This window comes from Mus musculus, chromosome 8 (assembly GCF_000001635.26).
Source record: "Mus musculus strain C57BL/6J chromosome 8, GRCm38.p6 C57BL/6J".
NCBI lineage: Eukaryota > Metazoa > Chordata > Mammalia > Rodentia > Muridae > Mus > Mus musculus.
The window spans coordinates 105047814-105063198 of record NC_000074.6 but is presented as its reverse complement, the minus strand read 5'-3'; the positions used below and the strand labels follow the sequence as shown (position 1 = coordinate 105063198).

General features: G+C 45.7%; 1 protein-coding gene across 5 annotated transcripts; it reads right to left on the bottom strand.

Moving 5' to 3' along the window:
• Window positions 1-1270: 1270 nt before the first annotated feature.
• On the bottom strand, window positions 1271-14623 carry Ces3a (carboxylesterase 3A). Of its 5 annotated transcripts, none has more exons than XM_011248427.3 (13): window positions 14488-14623; window positions 13122-13326; window positions 12878-13016; window positions 12584-12717; window positions 11578-11731; window positions 11363-11467; window positions 9751-9843; window positions 9515-9655; window positions 7540-7620; window positions 6668-6815; window positions 5589-5738; window positions 5385-5463; window positions 1271-1289 (listed from the first exon to the last, which is right to left on the bottom strand). In XM_011248427.3, exons 1-13 carry the CDS (start codon window positions 14576-14578, stop codon window positions 1286-1288), a joined length of 1524 nt encoding a protein of 507 aa, XP_011246729.1. In that variant the 5' UTR covers window positions 14579-14623; the 3' UTR covers window positions 1271-1285. The 5 variants fall into 5 exon arrangements, with proteins under 5 accessions (XP_011246729.1, NP_941074.1, NP_001158153.1 ...); NM_198672.1 differs by lacking the exon at window positions 1271-1289 and adding an exon at window positions 4785-5291 and having other exon boundaries at window positions 14488-14600; NM_001164681.1 differs by lacking the exons at window positions 1271-1289; window positions 9515-9655 and adding an exon at window positions 4785-5291 and having other exon boundaries at window positions 14488-14600.
• Window positions 14624-15385: the final 762 nt, after the last annotated feature.

Sequence of the window (15385 nt, the reverse complement as noted above, 5' to 3'; positions counted from 1 at the left end):
TTGCATTTAGTGAGCTTTTATGTAAGAATTACGTAAAATATTATCCCAATTTAGAAGTATCTTTAGAGACCGATTTTCTTGGGTTGGCTCATGCCATGTGTTTTTGTTTAGAATGACTCTAACCCTGAGTTACCAGTTTCAAGCTAATTTTTTTTGTTACCAATGCTACAAATTTTTAATCATACCCAGTAACTTATAAGCCAATACACTATAACCATGACATGCAGAACATATTTATACTTTTAAAACCAGTCAGAAGCAAAAATGAAGTGGCTACACATATCTCATGTATTTAGATTGGACCAAATTCTTACTTTTTCTAGCTATAACTTTAAGAGAAGAACACTTTGTTACCTTCTGAGCCCAATAATCACAATCAGAGATGTTTCTAGGAAAACACAGCCATTAGCTCCCTTACCAAAATGCCCTTTAAAAGTGGCTTGGCAAGTAAGCAGCCCCTAGCAAGGCTTCTCCAGCTGTGCTTGACTCTGAGGCACAGTGAAGGGTAACTTACCAGTTTTTGCTGTGCAAATTGAGAGTCTCTTTTAAACAAGTTAAACAAAATCAAGGGGTGGACATCGAGCAGATAAAGTTTTAACCATTTTTTCTTTTCAACATGAAATACAGAACAACAGTCATTCAAACAATAAAAAACAAAACAGATATAAATTGACAGACATATTGATGATCAGTGCATCAAGGACAGACTATAGACAGGGAAAGAAGAGAACTTGATGTCCTAAGGGGCCCTAGATGCAACCAGAACTAAGGATATCTCCAGGAGGAGTCAGAGAGGAAGCAGGATGTATCCTGATTTCCTCCTGCCATTAGAAGAGCTCTGAAACAGCTTTTACCATTTCTGCTTCTGGGAACCATGGACAGCATAAATCTATTTGAGCTAAGAATTTTTCTAACATCTTTTTTTTTTTTTTAAACTCTGATCCTCTCATCTGATGTAGCTCTTGGCTGTGGACAAATGCCTATATACAGTTTCCCTGTCCCATTGTACTGTCACCCCTAGCAGAAGTCGGTATTGGATCAACAACACTTTAGCTAGGTGTATCCTCTTAATGCATCTCCTGTAATAACAGCCTCCAAAAAATAAACTTTATAACTAGTGCTAGCGTTAATGCAGTTCATTGCTAACTGAGCAGGATACTGTTAATTCTTCCATTTTCTGTGGAGCTCCATGCAAGACAGCATTTCTCAGTGGGTCCCTTCATTTTCAGTCCCCTCATTTGGGTGCCTCATTTGTAGCTATCCAGTGGCCATGGATCAATTGGGTTTACCTGAAAGGGGAGTTGGAAATTAAAAGCATTGGATGGATTGAGATGTGCCCTTTCCCAAGACTTGAGTTGACTAAACAAGTCTCCTGTGCCTGGCCTCACTATATTTACATCTTTCTGCCTGAGACTTGAGCAGATTGTCTACTGAGCTTACTTTACAACTCAATCCAGCAAAAACAAAGCAACAGAATCCAAGTGAAATAAAGGGATGGGTTTTTGGGTTTTACCCATATAAACACAGAGCTGAAAATTAAAATTTGAGCCATGATCAGAAATCTTTGTCTTGGGTCTTTATTTCTCTCATACACCCATCCTATTCCATCCCCAGTTCTCCTTCCAGGTGTGCCTGGCTCTCCATGGCCACTGGATGGCTACAGTGAGAGTAGATTGAAACCAAGGCAAAGGATGTGATCAAGGCTTCAAGCTTAATATTCAGCACTGTGTGTATATATAGGGACAGCCCACAGACCCATCTTTTGTTTTAGCTGGATTATTTTGCAAAGCAAGGTCAGAGGGCAATCTATTCTTCTAAGTTCCTGTAGGAATTTGAACATGCCAAAAAGGCAGATGACTCCAGCATCTCTGCAAACACTCAAGGTCTTTTCAGCCTGCTCAATTCTGGGAAGGGTGCACCAGGGACCTCAGGAGCTGGCAGCCTCAGAGCAGGTGTGGCATGCTCAGGGGCAAGAAACCATCCCATGCTAGACTTATGTTCCTGGAGCAGCTCCTTTGTGAACACTTCTCCCAGTCTTTCTTTCCCCTTACCTCTGGGTCTCAAGAGTCACCATGTCTGATGACTGTCAGTCAAGATCCCACCAGTAAGCCAGTATTGTGGTGTGCATGTATCATCCATGCACATGAGAAGCTGAGGCAGGAGATTTAACATAAGTTTGTTTCTACCTTGGGCTATACAGTGAGATTCAGGCCAATCTGCTTTAAGAAGTGAGACCTTCTCTCACCAAAACAAAAGTCTTCATTTTGGATAATGAACTGGCTCCTCCTTGCTTTCTCCTCCCAACCCTCCATTCTTACCCCCTCTTCCAAATAGTGCTCCTGCTCAAGTCCCCTCTGCTTAGACTCTCTCTGGAGTCTTCTTGCTCTTAAGTTCAAGATCTGATCACAATCAAGTCCCCTTCTGCTACATCCACTCCAGTAGTGACTCGAATGACAGGCCTAGAAACTAGGAAGCAGTACTGATGCAAAGAGTTTCATGGAAACTTAGCCTCCTGGAACCTTGGCATTCCCATAGCATGTATATTCCAAACCTGTCCTCACGTTAGTCTGGTGTATGGATTTGTGTGCACTCCCTCAATATTGTTTTATTATAAGTGCCTTTAAGGATTGATTTTGACATATAGCTAAGTTAGATTAAGCCCCTACCAGAGTTCCAATGTCCTAGAAAGTCTTTGAGCCGACCCTGAGCTTGGAATTCAGTAAGAATGTTACCTATTCAGTAACATTCAAATTTACCTCTTGTAAAGACAGTGAAAATAACCAGGCATTACAATTTACTTGAAGAAGAGCTAGAAAGCTCCTGGCTAGTCAACATAGTAATTACTTAGAACAATAGCCAGGTCACACCCATACAAGGGAATACACAATGGCCTAGGAAATATGTGTGCTTTGGTTTCAGTTGGAACTGTAGTATTATTCATGAAAGGGTTAGGAGAGCAGAATTCCCCTGGTGCATGTTTTTCACTAGGCCTGGAGGAATAGCATTATCAGGTACTTACTAAAGGACCCCTGGTGGTAGGTTTTACAATAGACTAGCATTGCATCAGAGCATTCACCTGTCTCCTGTATTTAGCTGATCTTAATTAAGGGTTGTTCTTATCTCAGTTGAATACACAGCCTGGCACTTGTCATCTTTTTATGTATGCATTTTCTTTGTTTGTGTAAAGAACCAATGTATCTTGGAGGATGTATTCCCCTTGCTTTCTTGTTTTTCTGGTGCTCGCTTTGAGAAAATACATTCAGATGTACACTCTCTTGTGTCCGTATTTGTTTGTCATCTTCGCCAACTCCTTGCTCACCTGTAATGGGAACCCAAATTTTCCTGCAAATCAAGGACCCAACCTACGTCTGAAGTACCCTTCCCCTGCCCCCACTTCATAATCTAATCTATGTCTGTTCATATGGAAGAGCATTTCCCCAGAATCTGTGCCATCTGCCAAGAACCCCCTCTTTCTCTTGTTTCTCTCTTCTTTTATACTCTGTCCTGCCCATTTGAATAACCTCTGCTTATCTTTTAGGTCTTGGCTTAGATGGCTCTATTTCCTTGCCCTGAAATCAGGCATGGCCTATTTCTCACAGTTCCTTATAGTGCCAGAAACACACACTGGGTCCCATTTCGTAGCTGTCAAGCTGCCTATCAGGTTATGGCGTCAACCTTCTTTGCTGGAAGAAGGGGATGGAGAACAGAAGCCTTGGAAGTTTGTTCTAAGAGGAACAGATAGTCATAGGAAACTTTTCAATGTGTGTATGTGTGTGTGTGTGTGTGTGTGTGTGTGTGTGTGTGTGTGTGTGTGTGTGTGAAGGGGTTCAGATTCTGCTTTGTGTCTCCCCTTGCTCAAAGTGACTCCCCGGGGCATACCTGAACAGTTACAGATACTTTTCATGGAGGCATCAGCCAGGAAACAGTCTGACAGAAAAGCTATGTGTAGGACTCAAGTTCATGAATTGGGATAGTGTAGACAAGGTATTATGAAGTCAATCAAAATGCAGATTTATTTGTTAATGTATGCTGGGTCTTGAATAGTCTATCTTGCATGCTGAGCAGATGTCCTATCAATGGGGTACCCCTTCCTCAGCCTCAAAAATCCAGATGTTTTAAGGGAATGATACACTGCTTCTTAAAAAGGACACTAACCTACTCTGCATATTTGTGGCCTGAGTGGGTGCTGAAGAGGTGTGCTAACTGTTGAACCAGTCACCAAACACTTTGTCCTGACCTACACCACAGTGTCCCAGTGGGTCCCATGGGGCCATGCAAGGCTTTGCTGTGGTTGCTCTCTGCTCCTGAGAAGTGAGGGAGGGGCTCCTGTCCTTTGTCTATAAGCCTGGAGGCCAGGCCCTGAAGGTAAAGACTGTTATCTGGTGAGGGTGATCTTGCTGGATTCTGTTCTGCTTTGTGTGAAAGCAAAGACCAATCAGCAGAGAGAAGGTTCTGGCCCTGTGTCATAATATTTCCACGACACTAGAACTATGTCTTTGGAGGTCTCCTTCCTGGCCATGATGGACATCCATGGGGGATGGATCATTATTTTGGTGCCAGAATGGTCTGGGTTCAAATCTAGAAGCCACATAAATCACAGATTCACGAGTCATAAATTCTGTCTGTCACTCCTTGCCTCTAGGTCTTGCCTAATCTTTCCATGGTTGTCTACTATCATTTTCAGAGACCTCCTGTGGGAGGGACAAAGACTCAGACATGGACAGTGTGAGTACATGGTAGACTGGGTTCTAATGGTTGTATGCAGCTTAGAGAAGGCAGAGGAGGTTTCTCAAGAGAACAGATCCTCTGAAGAGCTTTATTAATGTGCTGGACTGTACCATACAGCAAGGGTTCAAGTCACTTTAGGAAGAAACAGCAGTATGTTCAATGATCAAGAAGTAGAAACCAGATTGGTAACATTTAGTGGTCCACCATACTGGTCTTGTAGGGGCTGATGATTTAAGAAACATGGGCTCACAGCAGCATGGTCCAGGCTAAAGTCTCTGAACAGAAACAAAAAGAAGTTGTAGTTGCCCTGCTTGGATGCTACTATTCTTGGGTTGGCCCAGTCAGGAAGGTCCAGGTAGGTCTGGCCTCAGAGCTCCTCTGGAACTTTCCTGCTTCTCTGCTCTCGGTGCCATTCTTGAATTTTTCTTGGCAGTGTCTCTGTCCAGAACTGTAGCCGACCCTTCTTTAGCTTCACCCCAGTCCGTGGTTCTAGACCAATCTCCAAGTATTGTTCTAACTGGTTTAATTGGGGCCAAGGAGGCAGCCCCTTGCCATTGGGATTTCTGAGTGGGAGGAATGAAGGAAAACCAAAGGTTGGTTCTATGCCCTGGGTAGATGCAGATAGGCCCAAAGCCTGCCCTGTGTAACCTACTCACCCTGTGCGTGCAAACTGGCTCCATTGGGCCATCATGGTCAGGCTCAGCTGCTTCTCTTCCTCTGTGGCCTCTGGGAAGGCTGGTAGGAGGGACAAATTTGGTTTAGAGTCAGGTGAGGCTTAAACTATCCCCAAAGGTCCCTGACACTGACTGGAGATATCTGTAACATGGTAGCCTAGGGATGGGATATCTGTTTGTTCTTACCCAGGAGGGAACTCTCATCAGTGAGGAAAGGACCTCCAAAAACAAAGGCATTCTCAGAGGAATGGTCAGCCTTCACCCAGGCTGGCTTGAACTTTGCAAAAGAACTGGGTGTATGCTGGAACTCGTACAAGAAAACAGGGCACCCAGCATCTACAGAGAAGGCAGGATTCATGTTAGGTTTCCACAATTCAATCAGGCCATCTGGCACACAAGCTTGTAGTGGCATCCATCTTCATCAGAAGATTGCTACAGACTGGAGGTGGATGGCAAGCATTCCTGGCATTGCTTGTTGGGTGTTGTTGCTTTTTAACAACAAAGTCTCATATATCCCAGGCAGTCCTTGAACTTCCTATATAGCCAATGATGACTTTAAACTCCTGATCCTACTCTCTCCACTTCCTAAGTGCTGGCATGAACGTTACCACACCTGACCTGACTGTGGTTATCATTTGTTTTTGTACTCAGGATGATCTTTAAAGGAGCAGTTCCCAACCTGTGGGCCAAGACTCATTTGTGCTCACCTATCAGACATCATGCACATCAGATATTTACAATTCATAATAGTAGAAAAATTACAGTTATGAAGTAGCCACCAAATAATTTTATGGATGAGCGTCACCATCCCACGAGGGCTTTATTAAAGGGTCACAGCATTAAGAGTGGTCACACCACTGCTTTTGATTAACATTCCTCATGTTTCCACTTTATAAATGATGACTGTGAGGCCCAGAGAGGACCTCGACATCTTGCCTGAAGTTACAAGGTTAAGAACATGTGCCTAATATAGGACAGTGTCAGGTTCACAGGGGAAGCATTGAATTGGCTGCCAACTGAATAAATCTCAGGGACAGAGTTAATAAAGGGTATGCTGGTTGACCTTTGATAAGTCAATTTAGCTTTCTCGACTTCTGTTTCATCTGCACCATATCCTGCCTGAGGTCCTACCCCCTCCTGGGATGGTCTTGAAGGTGGCTGTAGAGTGTAGGATGTAAATCATAAGAGGGACTCTGCACCTATCGGTAGCTATGTCACTTGCGATACTACAGGGAAAGCAGGGAAGGTGGCAAAGGCTGGCTTACCTTGAAGGTATTTTGAGAAGATCAAGGTAGGAATGACCAATGTGATATCACCCAGCAATTCCTGGAGGGCATACCTTGTAGCTGATTCATCTGAGCCATTGTCTAGGTATTCATCTATGACGGTGGGCATGATCTCAGGGGGCAGTTGCTGGGGTGAAATGTTACATCACACAGCTTAGGCAGACATACCACAGATCCCCACATCCTCCACTACAGATTCTTTCAAATCCTTGGACTCATGCTCCAGGGGTGGCCATCCATCTCTCTGCCTCCCTGGGTGTTTTCTTAATAGATTGTATCAAAGTAGCATAAGCGTAGTGTAGCCCTGTGGGCACTGTTTCGCTGAAGCACCTTAAGAAGGTATTTGAATTGCAGTGAAAGCCAGTGTCTACCTTGTAACTTTTTGCGAAGTCTATGTGAAGTCTGCAGCACAGAGTGTGGTAATTAATCAGGAAGATACACTGAATCGGGATACCACACAATTCCAGAGAGCAGCAATGAAGTTGTATGATAGAGAGGGCTCTGGGGTTTCCAAATAAAAGGACACACACAGATGCTCTCTGGATATCTGGGCAGCTCTTTGCATGCAGTGTCCAGATTCTCTAGGAGCCCTCAGGTGAGAAGGAAGCATCATCTCCATTTGCCATGGACTCAGAAGGATTGGAGAGCTGGACAAATGATCAGGGCTGGGATCTTACTTTCTGCCTCAGCTTCCTGAATGCTGGGATGATAGTCACCACCCCTGGTCTCTTTATTTTTAATGGAATTAAGACTTAGGCCAGGAGTTTTATTGGCCAGTAAGCAGCATTGGGAGTGGATCAGAGTCTTGTACTAGGTGCCCAGCAACCCCTACTTCCTTTCTCTTGCCTTACCATATGGGCTAATAAGGGCCTTGAATTCTCCAACAGGTCTTCCTGGCTCAAATGTTCCATCTTATCCAGGATATTCCAGAACTGTGGGGAATAGGATAGCTCAATCACTGTTCTTCACCTTTAGGCTTGAGGAAAAGAACATTTCTAGGCCAGTGTGCACAAAATCATGATAGAGCCATGTTAAATCCATAACAGAGAGACTTTTGACTGCTGAGAATTGAGGTGCTTAGGATAGTGGCATTGCATACAAGTGTCAGAGGCTAACTGCAATACTGCCAGGGAGGATAATATTTATTCAAAATATCTCTTCTCCTTTTGTATCTCTGTGTATATGTGTTTATGTGCTCATGTATTTATGTGTTTTGTGCACATGTATGTGTTAATCTTCATATGTATGTGTGTAGGTAAGAAGTTGATGCTGGTTGTTTTTCTCAATCTCTTTCCACCTTATTTTGAGAGCCAGGTCTCTTACAGAACCTGGAGCTGGTCAGTTCGGCTTGACCAGCTGAGCAGTGAGCTCCAGGAATCCTTTTGCCTTTTCCTCCCGAGCATTGGGGTTATAGGCATCTAGCACCATGCCTGAATTTTTTTGCGGTATGCTAGTGATGGATCTCAAGTCCCCATGGTTCACCTCACAACCTCAAGTGCTCTACTTAAAGCATCACATGTTGCCTGATACATTGGCTCCTGTAACCCCAGCACTTGAGAGGGTGAGGTGGGAGGATGGCTTCAAGTTTAAAACCAGCCTGGGTTACATAGTGAGTTTTAAGGTAGCTGGACTATTGGAACAACAACCCTGCTTGTAAACTAGAAACAATCAAAGACCTCAGGCAATTGAATCAAGTGTTGGCTTTTTCTGTTACAGGTATTTTTGTTTTTGAGATAAGAGATCACAGTGTAGCCCAGGCTCGTCTCAGACTTGAGACCCTCCTACCCCTGCCATCTGAGTGGACAACAGGAGCATGAGGTGCCTGGCTTAGATGACATAGCATAGCACTTGATGTCTGAGTTCTTGAGTTCAAATGTTAGGTCTACTACTTACTGACTTCATGACAGCTAGTTGAACTTCTTGTTCCTTAGTTTCAAAATCTGTGAATGATACATGGCAAAGACCTGCCTTCTAGGACAATCGTGGGACTGAGTTCATGTATGTCCAAGTCCTGGCACTAGAAGCTGATTTTTGTGGTGGACTAACATTCAATGGGGCAATGTCAAGAGAAGAAGTTCTTTCTTTTCTTTCTTTCTTCTTCTCCTTCTTTCTTCCTTCACCCTTTCTCTCTTTCTTTTCTGTTTCTTTTTTTGACAGCATGGCGTCATTCTAACAGAACACTGTGAGCTCCAGTGGCCCATAATAGCAGCTGCTCAAACCACATAGTGAAGAAACACTATGGGTCCCATCTTTTGTGAGAAGTTTCAGCCACTGAAAACAATTGATAGGCTCAGGGTTAGACTTGTGGGCAGAGTCCTTGGTTGGCAAGCCAGAGGACCTGTGTTTGGTCTTGAACATCAGGGGAGGTGAGAAAATTTTCTCTGAGGATGAATAGACAAGAGAAAATAGTGGATGAAACAAGGCTCCTAGGAACACAGCACAGTAGAGACACTCTTATGGGATCTGTGTACCTGCACTGGATTAGAAGACATCTATCTCCAGGGGCTTAATGCTGCCTGAAACCTTAGTCTCTCAGCACAGGGTCACACGCCCCAGTTGAGTAGAGCAGGGTCTATTAACTACTCTGTACCAAAGATGCACTGTGGGTCAGCACTTCCCAGAAGATCAGTTTGGCAATAGCTGTATCTTCAACACAGGAACATTCACTTTGCGAAAAGGAAGCTTAGTGGCTTTGAGTCTCAGCTTTCTCACCTAACAAAATGGGAATGACCTGAGTGTTCAGGCCATGGCTTCTGTGGTGTGGTATAGGGAAGGCCACTCAGGCAGGGCCTTGAAGAGCACAGTTGCCAAAGGTCACTCACTCACTTTGAGTAGAAGCCAGCCAAACTCATGGTTGGTGACTCCCAAGAGGTAGGGCACAGTGGGGAATTGCTTGTTTGCTAGGAGCTTCTGGGGCCTTTGTGGGAAGAAGGAGTCATTGACTGTGTAGGAAATGTTCACGTTTTTCTGCAGGAAAGAGCAAGACAGAAGTCTACTGATTCCATAGGAACTAAACAGGTTAGTTCTGAGCCACTGTCATCATCCCCCAACAGGAGGCATACCTTCGTGATAAGGTCCTTTCCTTCCTTCTGCAGCAAACACTGGACCAGCTCAGCTGGGGATGCAGAGCCACAGGCCACAGAATTGGCAAAGTTCTGGGGACAGTCAGAAGAACACTGCCTCTCAGACACACACCGTTTACTTCCCGAGTACTGCTCCCTGTACTGAGCTGTAACGACACTGTCTGGGTCCAAGGCTACCTGGAGAGACCTGCTACCAACCCAAGAGGCTGATCCCTTTCCAGTGTCCCCTTCTACGACCTTTTATAGTTCAGTAATAGCTTGAGGCACTCAGAAGACCATGCAGGGTCACGTCTGGCCGGGAATGGAAGGGGTGCTGAGTCTGGAGCAGGGCTAAGAGGCAGGAGGGATGGCTTCCAGAGAGACAGGTGAGGTTTGGAACTTGTGGTAAGGAAACTCTCTCCTCTGTGGTGAGGTGAGGAGTAGGCTGCTGCTTTTGGGTAGATGTGAAGCAATGTGTCCCACTGAGGTTTCTGAATTATCCCTCAAACCCAGAGTTACAATACCCAGCTCACTCCTCCATCACAGCTGGGGCCTGGGACCAGCAGCTGGTAAATGATAGGTTTAGCCTGTCTTCACTTACTCCAAAGCACCCCAAGGTACCCCTATCCCATCAGTGTCTCCAGAGCTTATTGTTTGGTTTTAGACCCAGTCAGGGACTGAGGTGCATAGTTTCAGCATCAAAGACAAGGCCTCCAAATTCTCCCAGAATCTCTCAGTCAATACCTGGAATGCCTTTGCCCCAACCCTAACCTTTCTAGCCTAACGGCTGTGCTGCCCTTCCCTCAAAGGCTCCCCCGTATAAAATCCAACCATTTTGGTCTCTTCTCCATCTCTTCTTTCTCAGGAACACACCCACCTTTAACCTCTTGTTCCCCTCCCCATACTTTCTCAATCCTTGAACCCAAGAGGAGCTTCCCAATAAATCTGCCTTTAATATAAGGGAGTCTGGCTTAGATTATCTCATTTTACCAGTAAAGAAATAACCTATCACTTACCTTCACCATCTCCTTGGCCTTTGACCTCCATGTTTGCCCCCTGCATTGCATCTTCCACTCATTGTGGCTTAGTTTTTTTTTTTTTTCCCTGCTTCCTCTAGCCCTTTGCATCCCACCCAAACTCCCTCCTAGACCTGGTCTGTCAACTCCCTATACTACCCTCCACTCTGTTAGAGCATTCACTTCCTGCATGTTCCCTACCTGATGGCTTCCTCCTTCTGTGCCCCATCCCTGTCTTATTATGCCTGAAGCTTTTGCATACACAGTTTTTATTAGGGAACTGTTTGGTGACTTTTGGCTACTCCTCCCGAGAAGACAGATCTCTTAGTTAATAGGATATCTGGGAATACAGGGCTCCCCTGGTGAAAAAGAGATCCCTAAAAATGCCCCCAAGGAAGGACCAGAGATAACCTGTTCGGGGTGGTATCCTCTAGAAAGCCTTGTCTGACTGCCTACCTCCTGGACCGCACTAGTCAATTATTTCTGAGCCTATCAATGACTCCCTATACTCCTTCCTGTACACACCTGACCCAAAGTTTAGCACAGGGTGGGCTGTGGAGGCACACTTAGGGTAAGAGAGTGAAGGAAAGGCAGACCTGAGCTTCAGACCATGCATTCAAGTCTTCCAGAATCTTGCTGATGACAACCCCACTCTGCGATATGGCTCTGTGGAAGAGCCCAGCAGACATTGGAGACAGGAGCTGGGAATAAAACAGAGGACAGATGTTAGGAGGCAGAGGATCGTGGATGTTGTGGGCCATTGAAACCCTCCCTGATGTAACTTGATTGCTAGTTCTTTGTGGAAACTCACCAGGGATGAGACAATAATGCCTCCAGCAGAGTTACCGAAGATAGTGACACAGTTGGGATCACCCCCAAAGGGGGCTATGTTCCCCTGGACCCAGCGAAGAGCAGCCACCACATCCAGGAATCCCCTGTTGCCTGGCATGTGCTTGTCTCCAGTGCTAGGGACAGGGAGTGGCACTGATTGGCTTAAGATAGCTTCCCAGACATATGTTTTTCTTATACTCTGCACATTTGCTTTGAGTCAGTCACCAGTGCTCTTCTCTGCTTTTCCATCCTTGCTTCCCTGTGAATCACCTGTTTTCCTAGTATGTGATGTGGGTGGATGTAGCAGGACAGCCAGTCAGAGCTGGCTCTTAGATGGTTAAGAGCTTGTTGCTCTTTGTCCTTATTCCCTGCTAGGACTCTAACCTTAGCCAGAGCCAACACCCTTTGCTCAAATTCAGTATTTAGGTTTGGTTTTGATTGGGCCCCATTCTCTTATGGAGAGCTGGGATACTTTTGCCTCTGTCTCTGTCTCTGCCTCTGTCTCTCTCTCTCTCTCTCTCTCCCTCCCCCCTCTCTCCCTCCCTCGATCCCTCCCTCCTTCTTACCTCTTTCTCTCTCCATCCCTTTCTCCATCCCCCTCCCTTCCTTTTGTGTGTGTATGTGTGTGTGTTCCTGGTTTTGTGCATGTGTGTGCTGTGTGCTGTGTGCTGTGTGGTATGTAGGTGAAGTGCATTGCATATATAAATTTCTGTCCAGTGTGGATGTCAGGAATCAACTAGGCATTTTGATTAAATGATTTGAACCTTGGTTTTTGGAACCGGGTCTACTTAGTGCTGAGATGTACAGACATGTACAGTCACACTCAGCTTTTACATGAATATTGGGGACCCCAATTCCGGTCCTCATGTTTATATGGCAAGCAAACATTATTGTCTGAGCCACTTCCCCAAGCCCTCTACCCTCACATTCTCATGAGAAAGCCTTCCTCAGGGCTGCAATGTTCTTTTCCAGGATGGTCATCTCACCTGAGGAAGCCAAAGATCCCAAGGCGATACTGGACAGTGACAACTACCACATCCCCATAGGCAGCCAGTGCTGATCCATCATGAGATGTGGAGGAGCCAACCAGCAGAGAGCCTCCGTGGATCCATACCATGACCTAGAGAAATGGCTTTGAATCAGTGGCCCCAGCTTCTTGGACTCCAGCCACTCACCTTGTAGCCCAGGGTATTTTAAGGACTTCTGGAGTGTTTAGGAAACAGGGATGTAGAAGGTCATTTGTCATAGTTGAGTTGGATGGGGTCCTCTGGACTATATACCGGCCTTTTGTCCCCTGCAGTGATCTCAGTGGGGCTGTAGATGTTGAGGGTCAGGCAGTCCTCAGAAATGGGGAAGATTTTCATCTTTTCATTGAGGGTGAATCTGCTGTTGCTCATTCTCTCTACATCCTGAAGGCACCTGTAGCCAATGGAAATCCCAGGGCCAGCCCTCAGCTCCACATACTCTGCCATACAGCAATTTTCACCACCCTGCCCACTTTCCACCTCCTGCAGGGGTACTCACATTGGGGGATTGATGCTGGCATCTCTCACACCTTCCCAGGGCTGTGGTGGGAGTGGAGCTGAGAACCGAAGAGGTCCCAGTGGTGCTTGAGCAAAGGGGATGCCCAGGAAGACATTTACCATGCGGTCTGTGTCCTTCACACCCACCTGCCGGCCTCGAACACGACCCAGGGGGGTATCCACTTCAGGCTGAGTGACTTTGGGTCCTGAGAAAGGGAGAGAAGGGTCATTGGGTGCTGAGTTTACAGTCTCCATGAAGGGGTGGGGGAAATAATGGACTTTTAAAATGAAGGAAGACTTGCTCCTCCAGCATCTATTTGTTGGGTTCTATTCTGAATACTCTCCACCCAGCATTATGGCTAGGCTCTTCAACAAGTGGCTACCTTCATGATTCTTATTTTTTTGTTTTTTGAGACAGGTTCAGCCTGGCCTTGAAAGTGCCTGATGGAGGAGACTGTCCTTTATCCCCTGATCCTCCTGCCTCTACCTTCTCAGTGCAAGAAATACAAGTGTGTGGCTAGCAGGCTTGGCTCCTCTCTCCATGATTATCCCTGACTTCCTCTACCTTACCTTGTGTCCCAATCTCTAGTCTGAATCAGACTTGCTCCCAGCTTGAACCTCAGTTACTCACATGTTAACTAAGGTGTGGTAGTCAACCAATCTGCTTAGCCTGCATTGCTTATTCTTGCCCACTTGTGAAAGCAAGAAGAGGAGGAGGAGCAGGAGTATGGAGCAGGAGGAGGAGGATGTGGAGGAGGATGAGTAGGTCGAGGTGGATGATGACGATGAAGCCAAAGTCGAAGCCGAAGAAGAAGAAGAAGAGGAAGAGGAAGAGGAAGAGGAAGAAGCAGAAGCAGAAGCAGAAGCAGAAGCAGAAGCAGAAGCAGAAGAAGAAGAAGAAGAAGAAGAAGAAGAAGAAGAAGAAGAAGAAGAAGAAGAAGAAGAAGAAGAGAGTATTCTCTCCCCATTTCCCACTACTTGTTCAGTCATCTTGTGCCTCCCCTCTATGTCCTCATGGGGTTATTTGTATCCCCAATTTTTCAGTGATCTGTAAGTAGGCTTCATTTATGACATTCTTTTTCATTTTACCATGACTGATTAAAACATAAAGGTAAGAGTGAGGATATAGCTTAGTGTTGGAGCTTTCTTCATATGTTAAACTCCTGAGTTCAGTCTTTAAAAAAAATAGATCATTCAGATAATAATGACTCTGCCCAGTCGGGATATACCACACCTGTACTCTTCTATTTTGGGCACCTTCTCAGAGAAGGGTGTTCACTCTTACTGCCTCACTCCAGTCTCCTCCTTCCTCAGGTTTGCCACAGAGCCAGAAACCCCACTTCACTCGTTCAGGGAGTATGTCTTACCAATGACAGTGGTAGGAAATATCAGGAGCAGACAGGCCATCCAGACTCGGACACTGGACCCAGCTTGTGCCGTTGTCTCCATATTTGTCATAATGGACTGTGGACAAAGCTGTGGAAAGCTGGAGAGGACTTGCCTTTTATTGAACCTCTTATCTTGTGAAAATTAACTTGGTCTGCCCTGATTGGTTGGAGGCCAGCTCTGAAATTGTGTATTCTTATTTTTTTTGTTTTTGAGACAGGTTCAGCCTGGCCTTGAAAGTGCCTGATGGAGGAGACTGTCCTTTATCCCCTGATCCTCCTGCCTCTACTTTCTCAGTGCAAGAAATACAAGTGTGTTCTGCCTGCTCTCAGATCAGCAGTGTCTTCTGGAGAGGTCTGATGATTTAACACCCTCTCCTCACACCATCTTCCCTCCTCCATAGATAATTTTCAACTCTTGCTTGCCATGGTGCTTCACTCTTAGGACTGTAGCTGCACTGCATGTTAGATAGACTCTGAGCTTGGTTAATGAAGGGAGGAAACTGTGAGAGAGGCCGAGGAGGGGGGTGGGGAAAGGGAGCAGGTGTGTGAAGGGGTGAGGGAGAGGGCTGGGCATGAGAATGGAAATATGTTGGGGCATTCTGGGACTAGTTTGAGAACTGGGAATGGGTGAGGAGGATCCTGGGAGTCTATGGGGGTGACCCTAGCTGAGACTCTGAGCATCTGCGGATATGGAGACTGAAGTGGCCACTTCCTGTAGCCAGGCAGGATTTCTAGTGAAGGGACACAATTTGTCCCACTTATGAGATGCTCAGGAATAAAGATGGAACAGAGATGGCCCAATGACTGGCCCAAGTCAAGATAAGGTCCTATTCTCTGAAGGAGGACAGAGCAAGCAGAAAAGAGCAATCATTCCAAG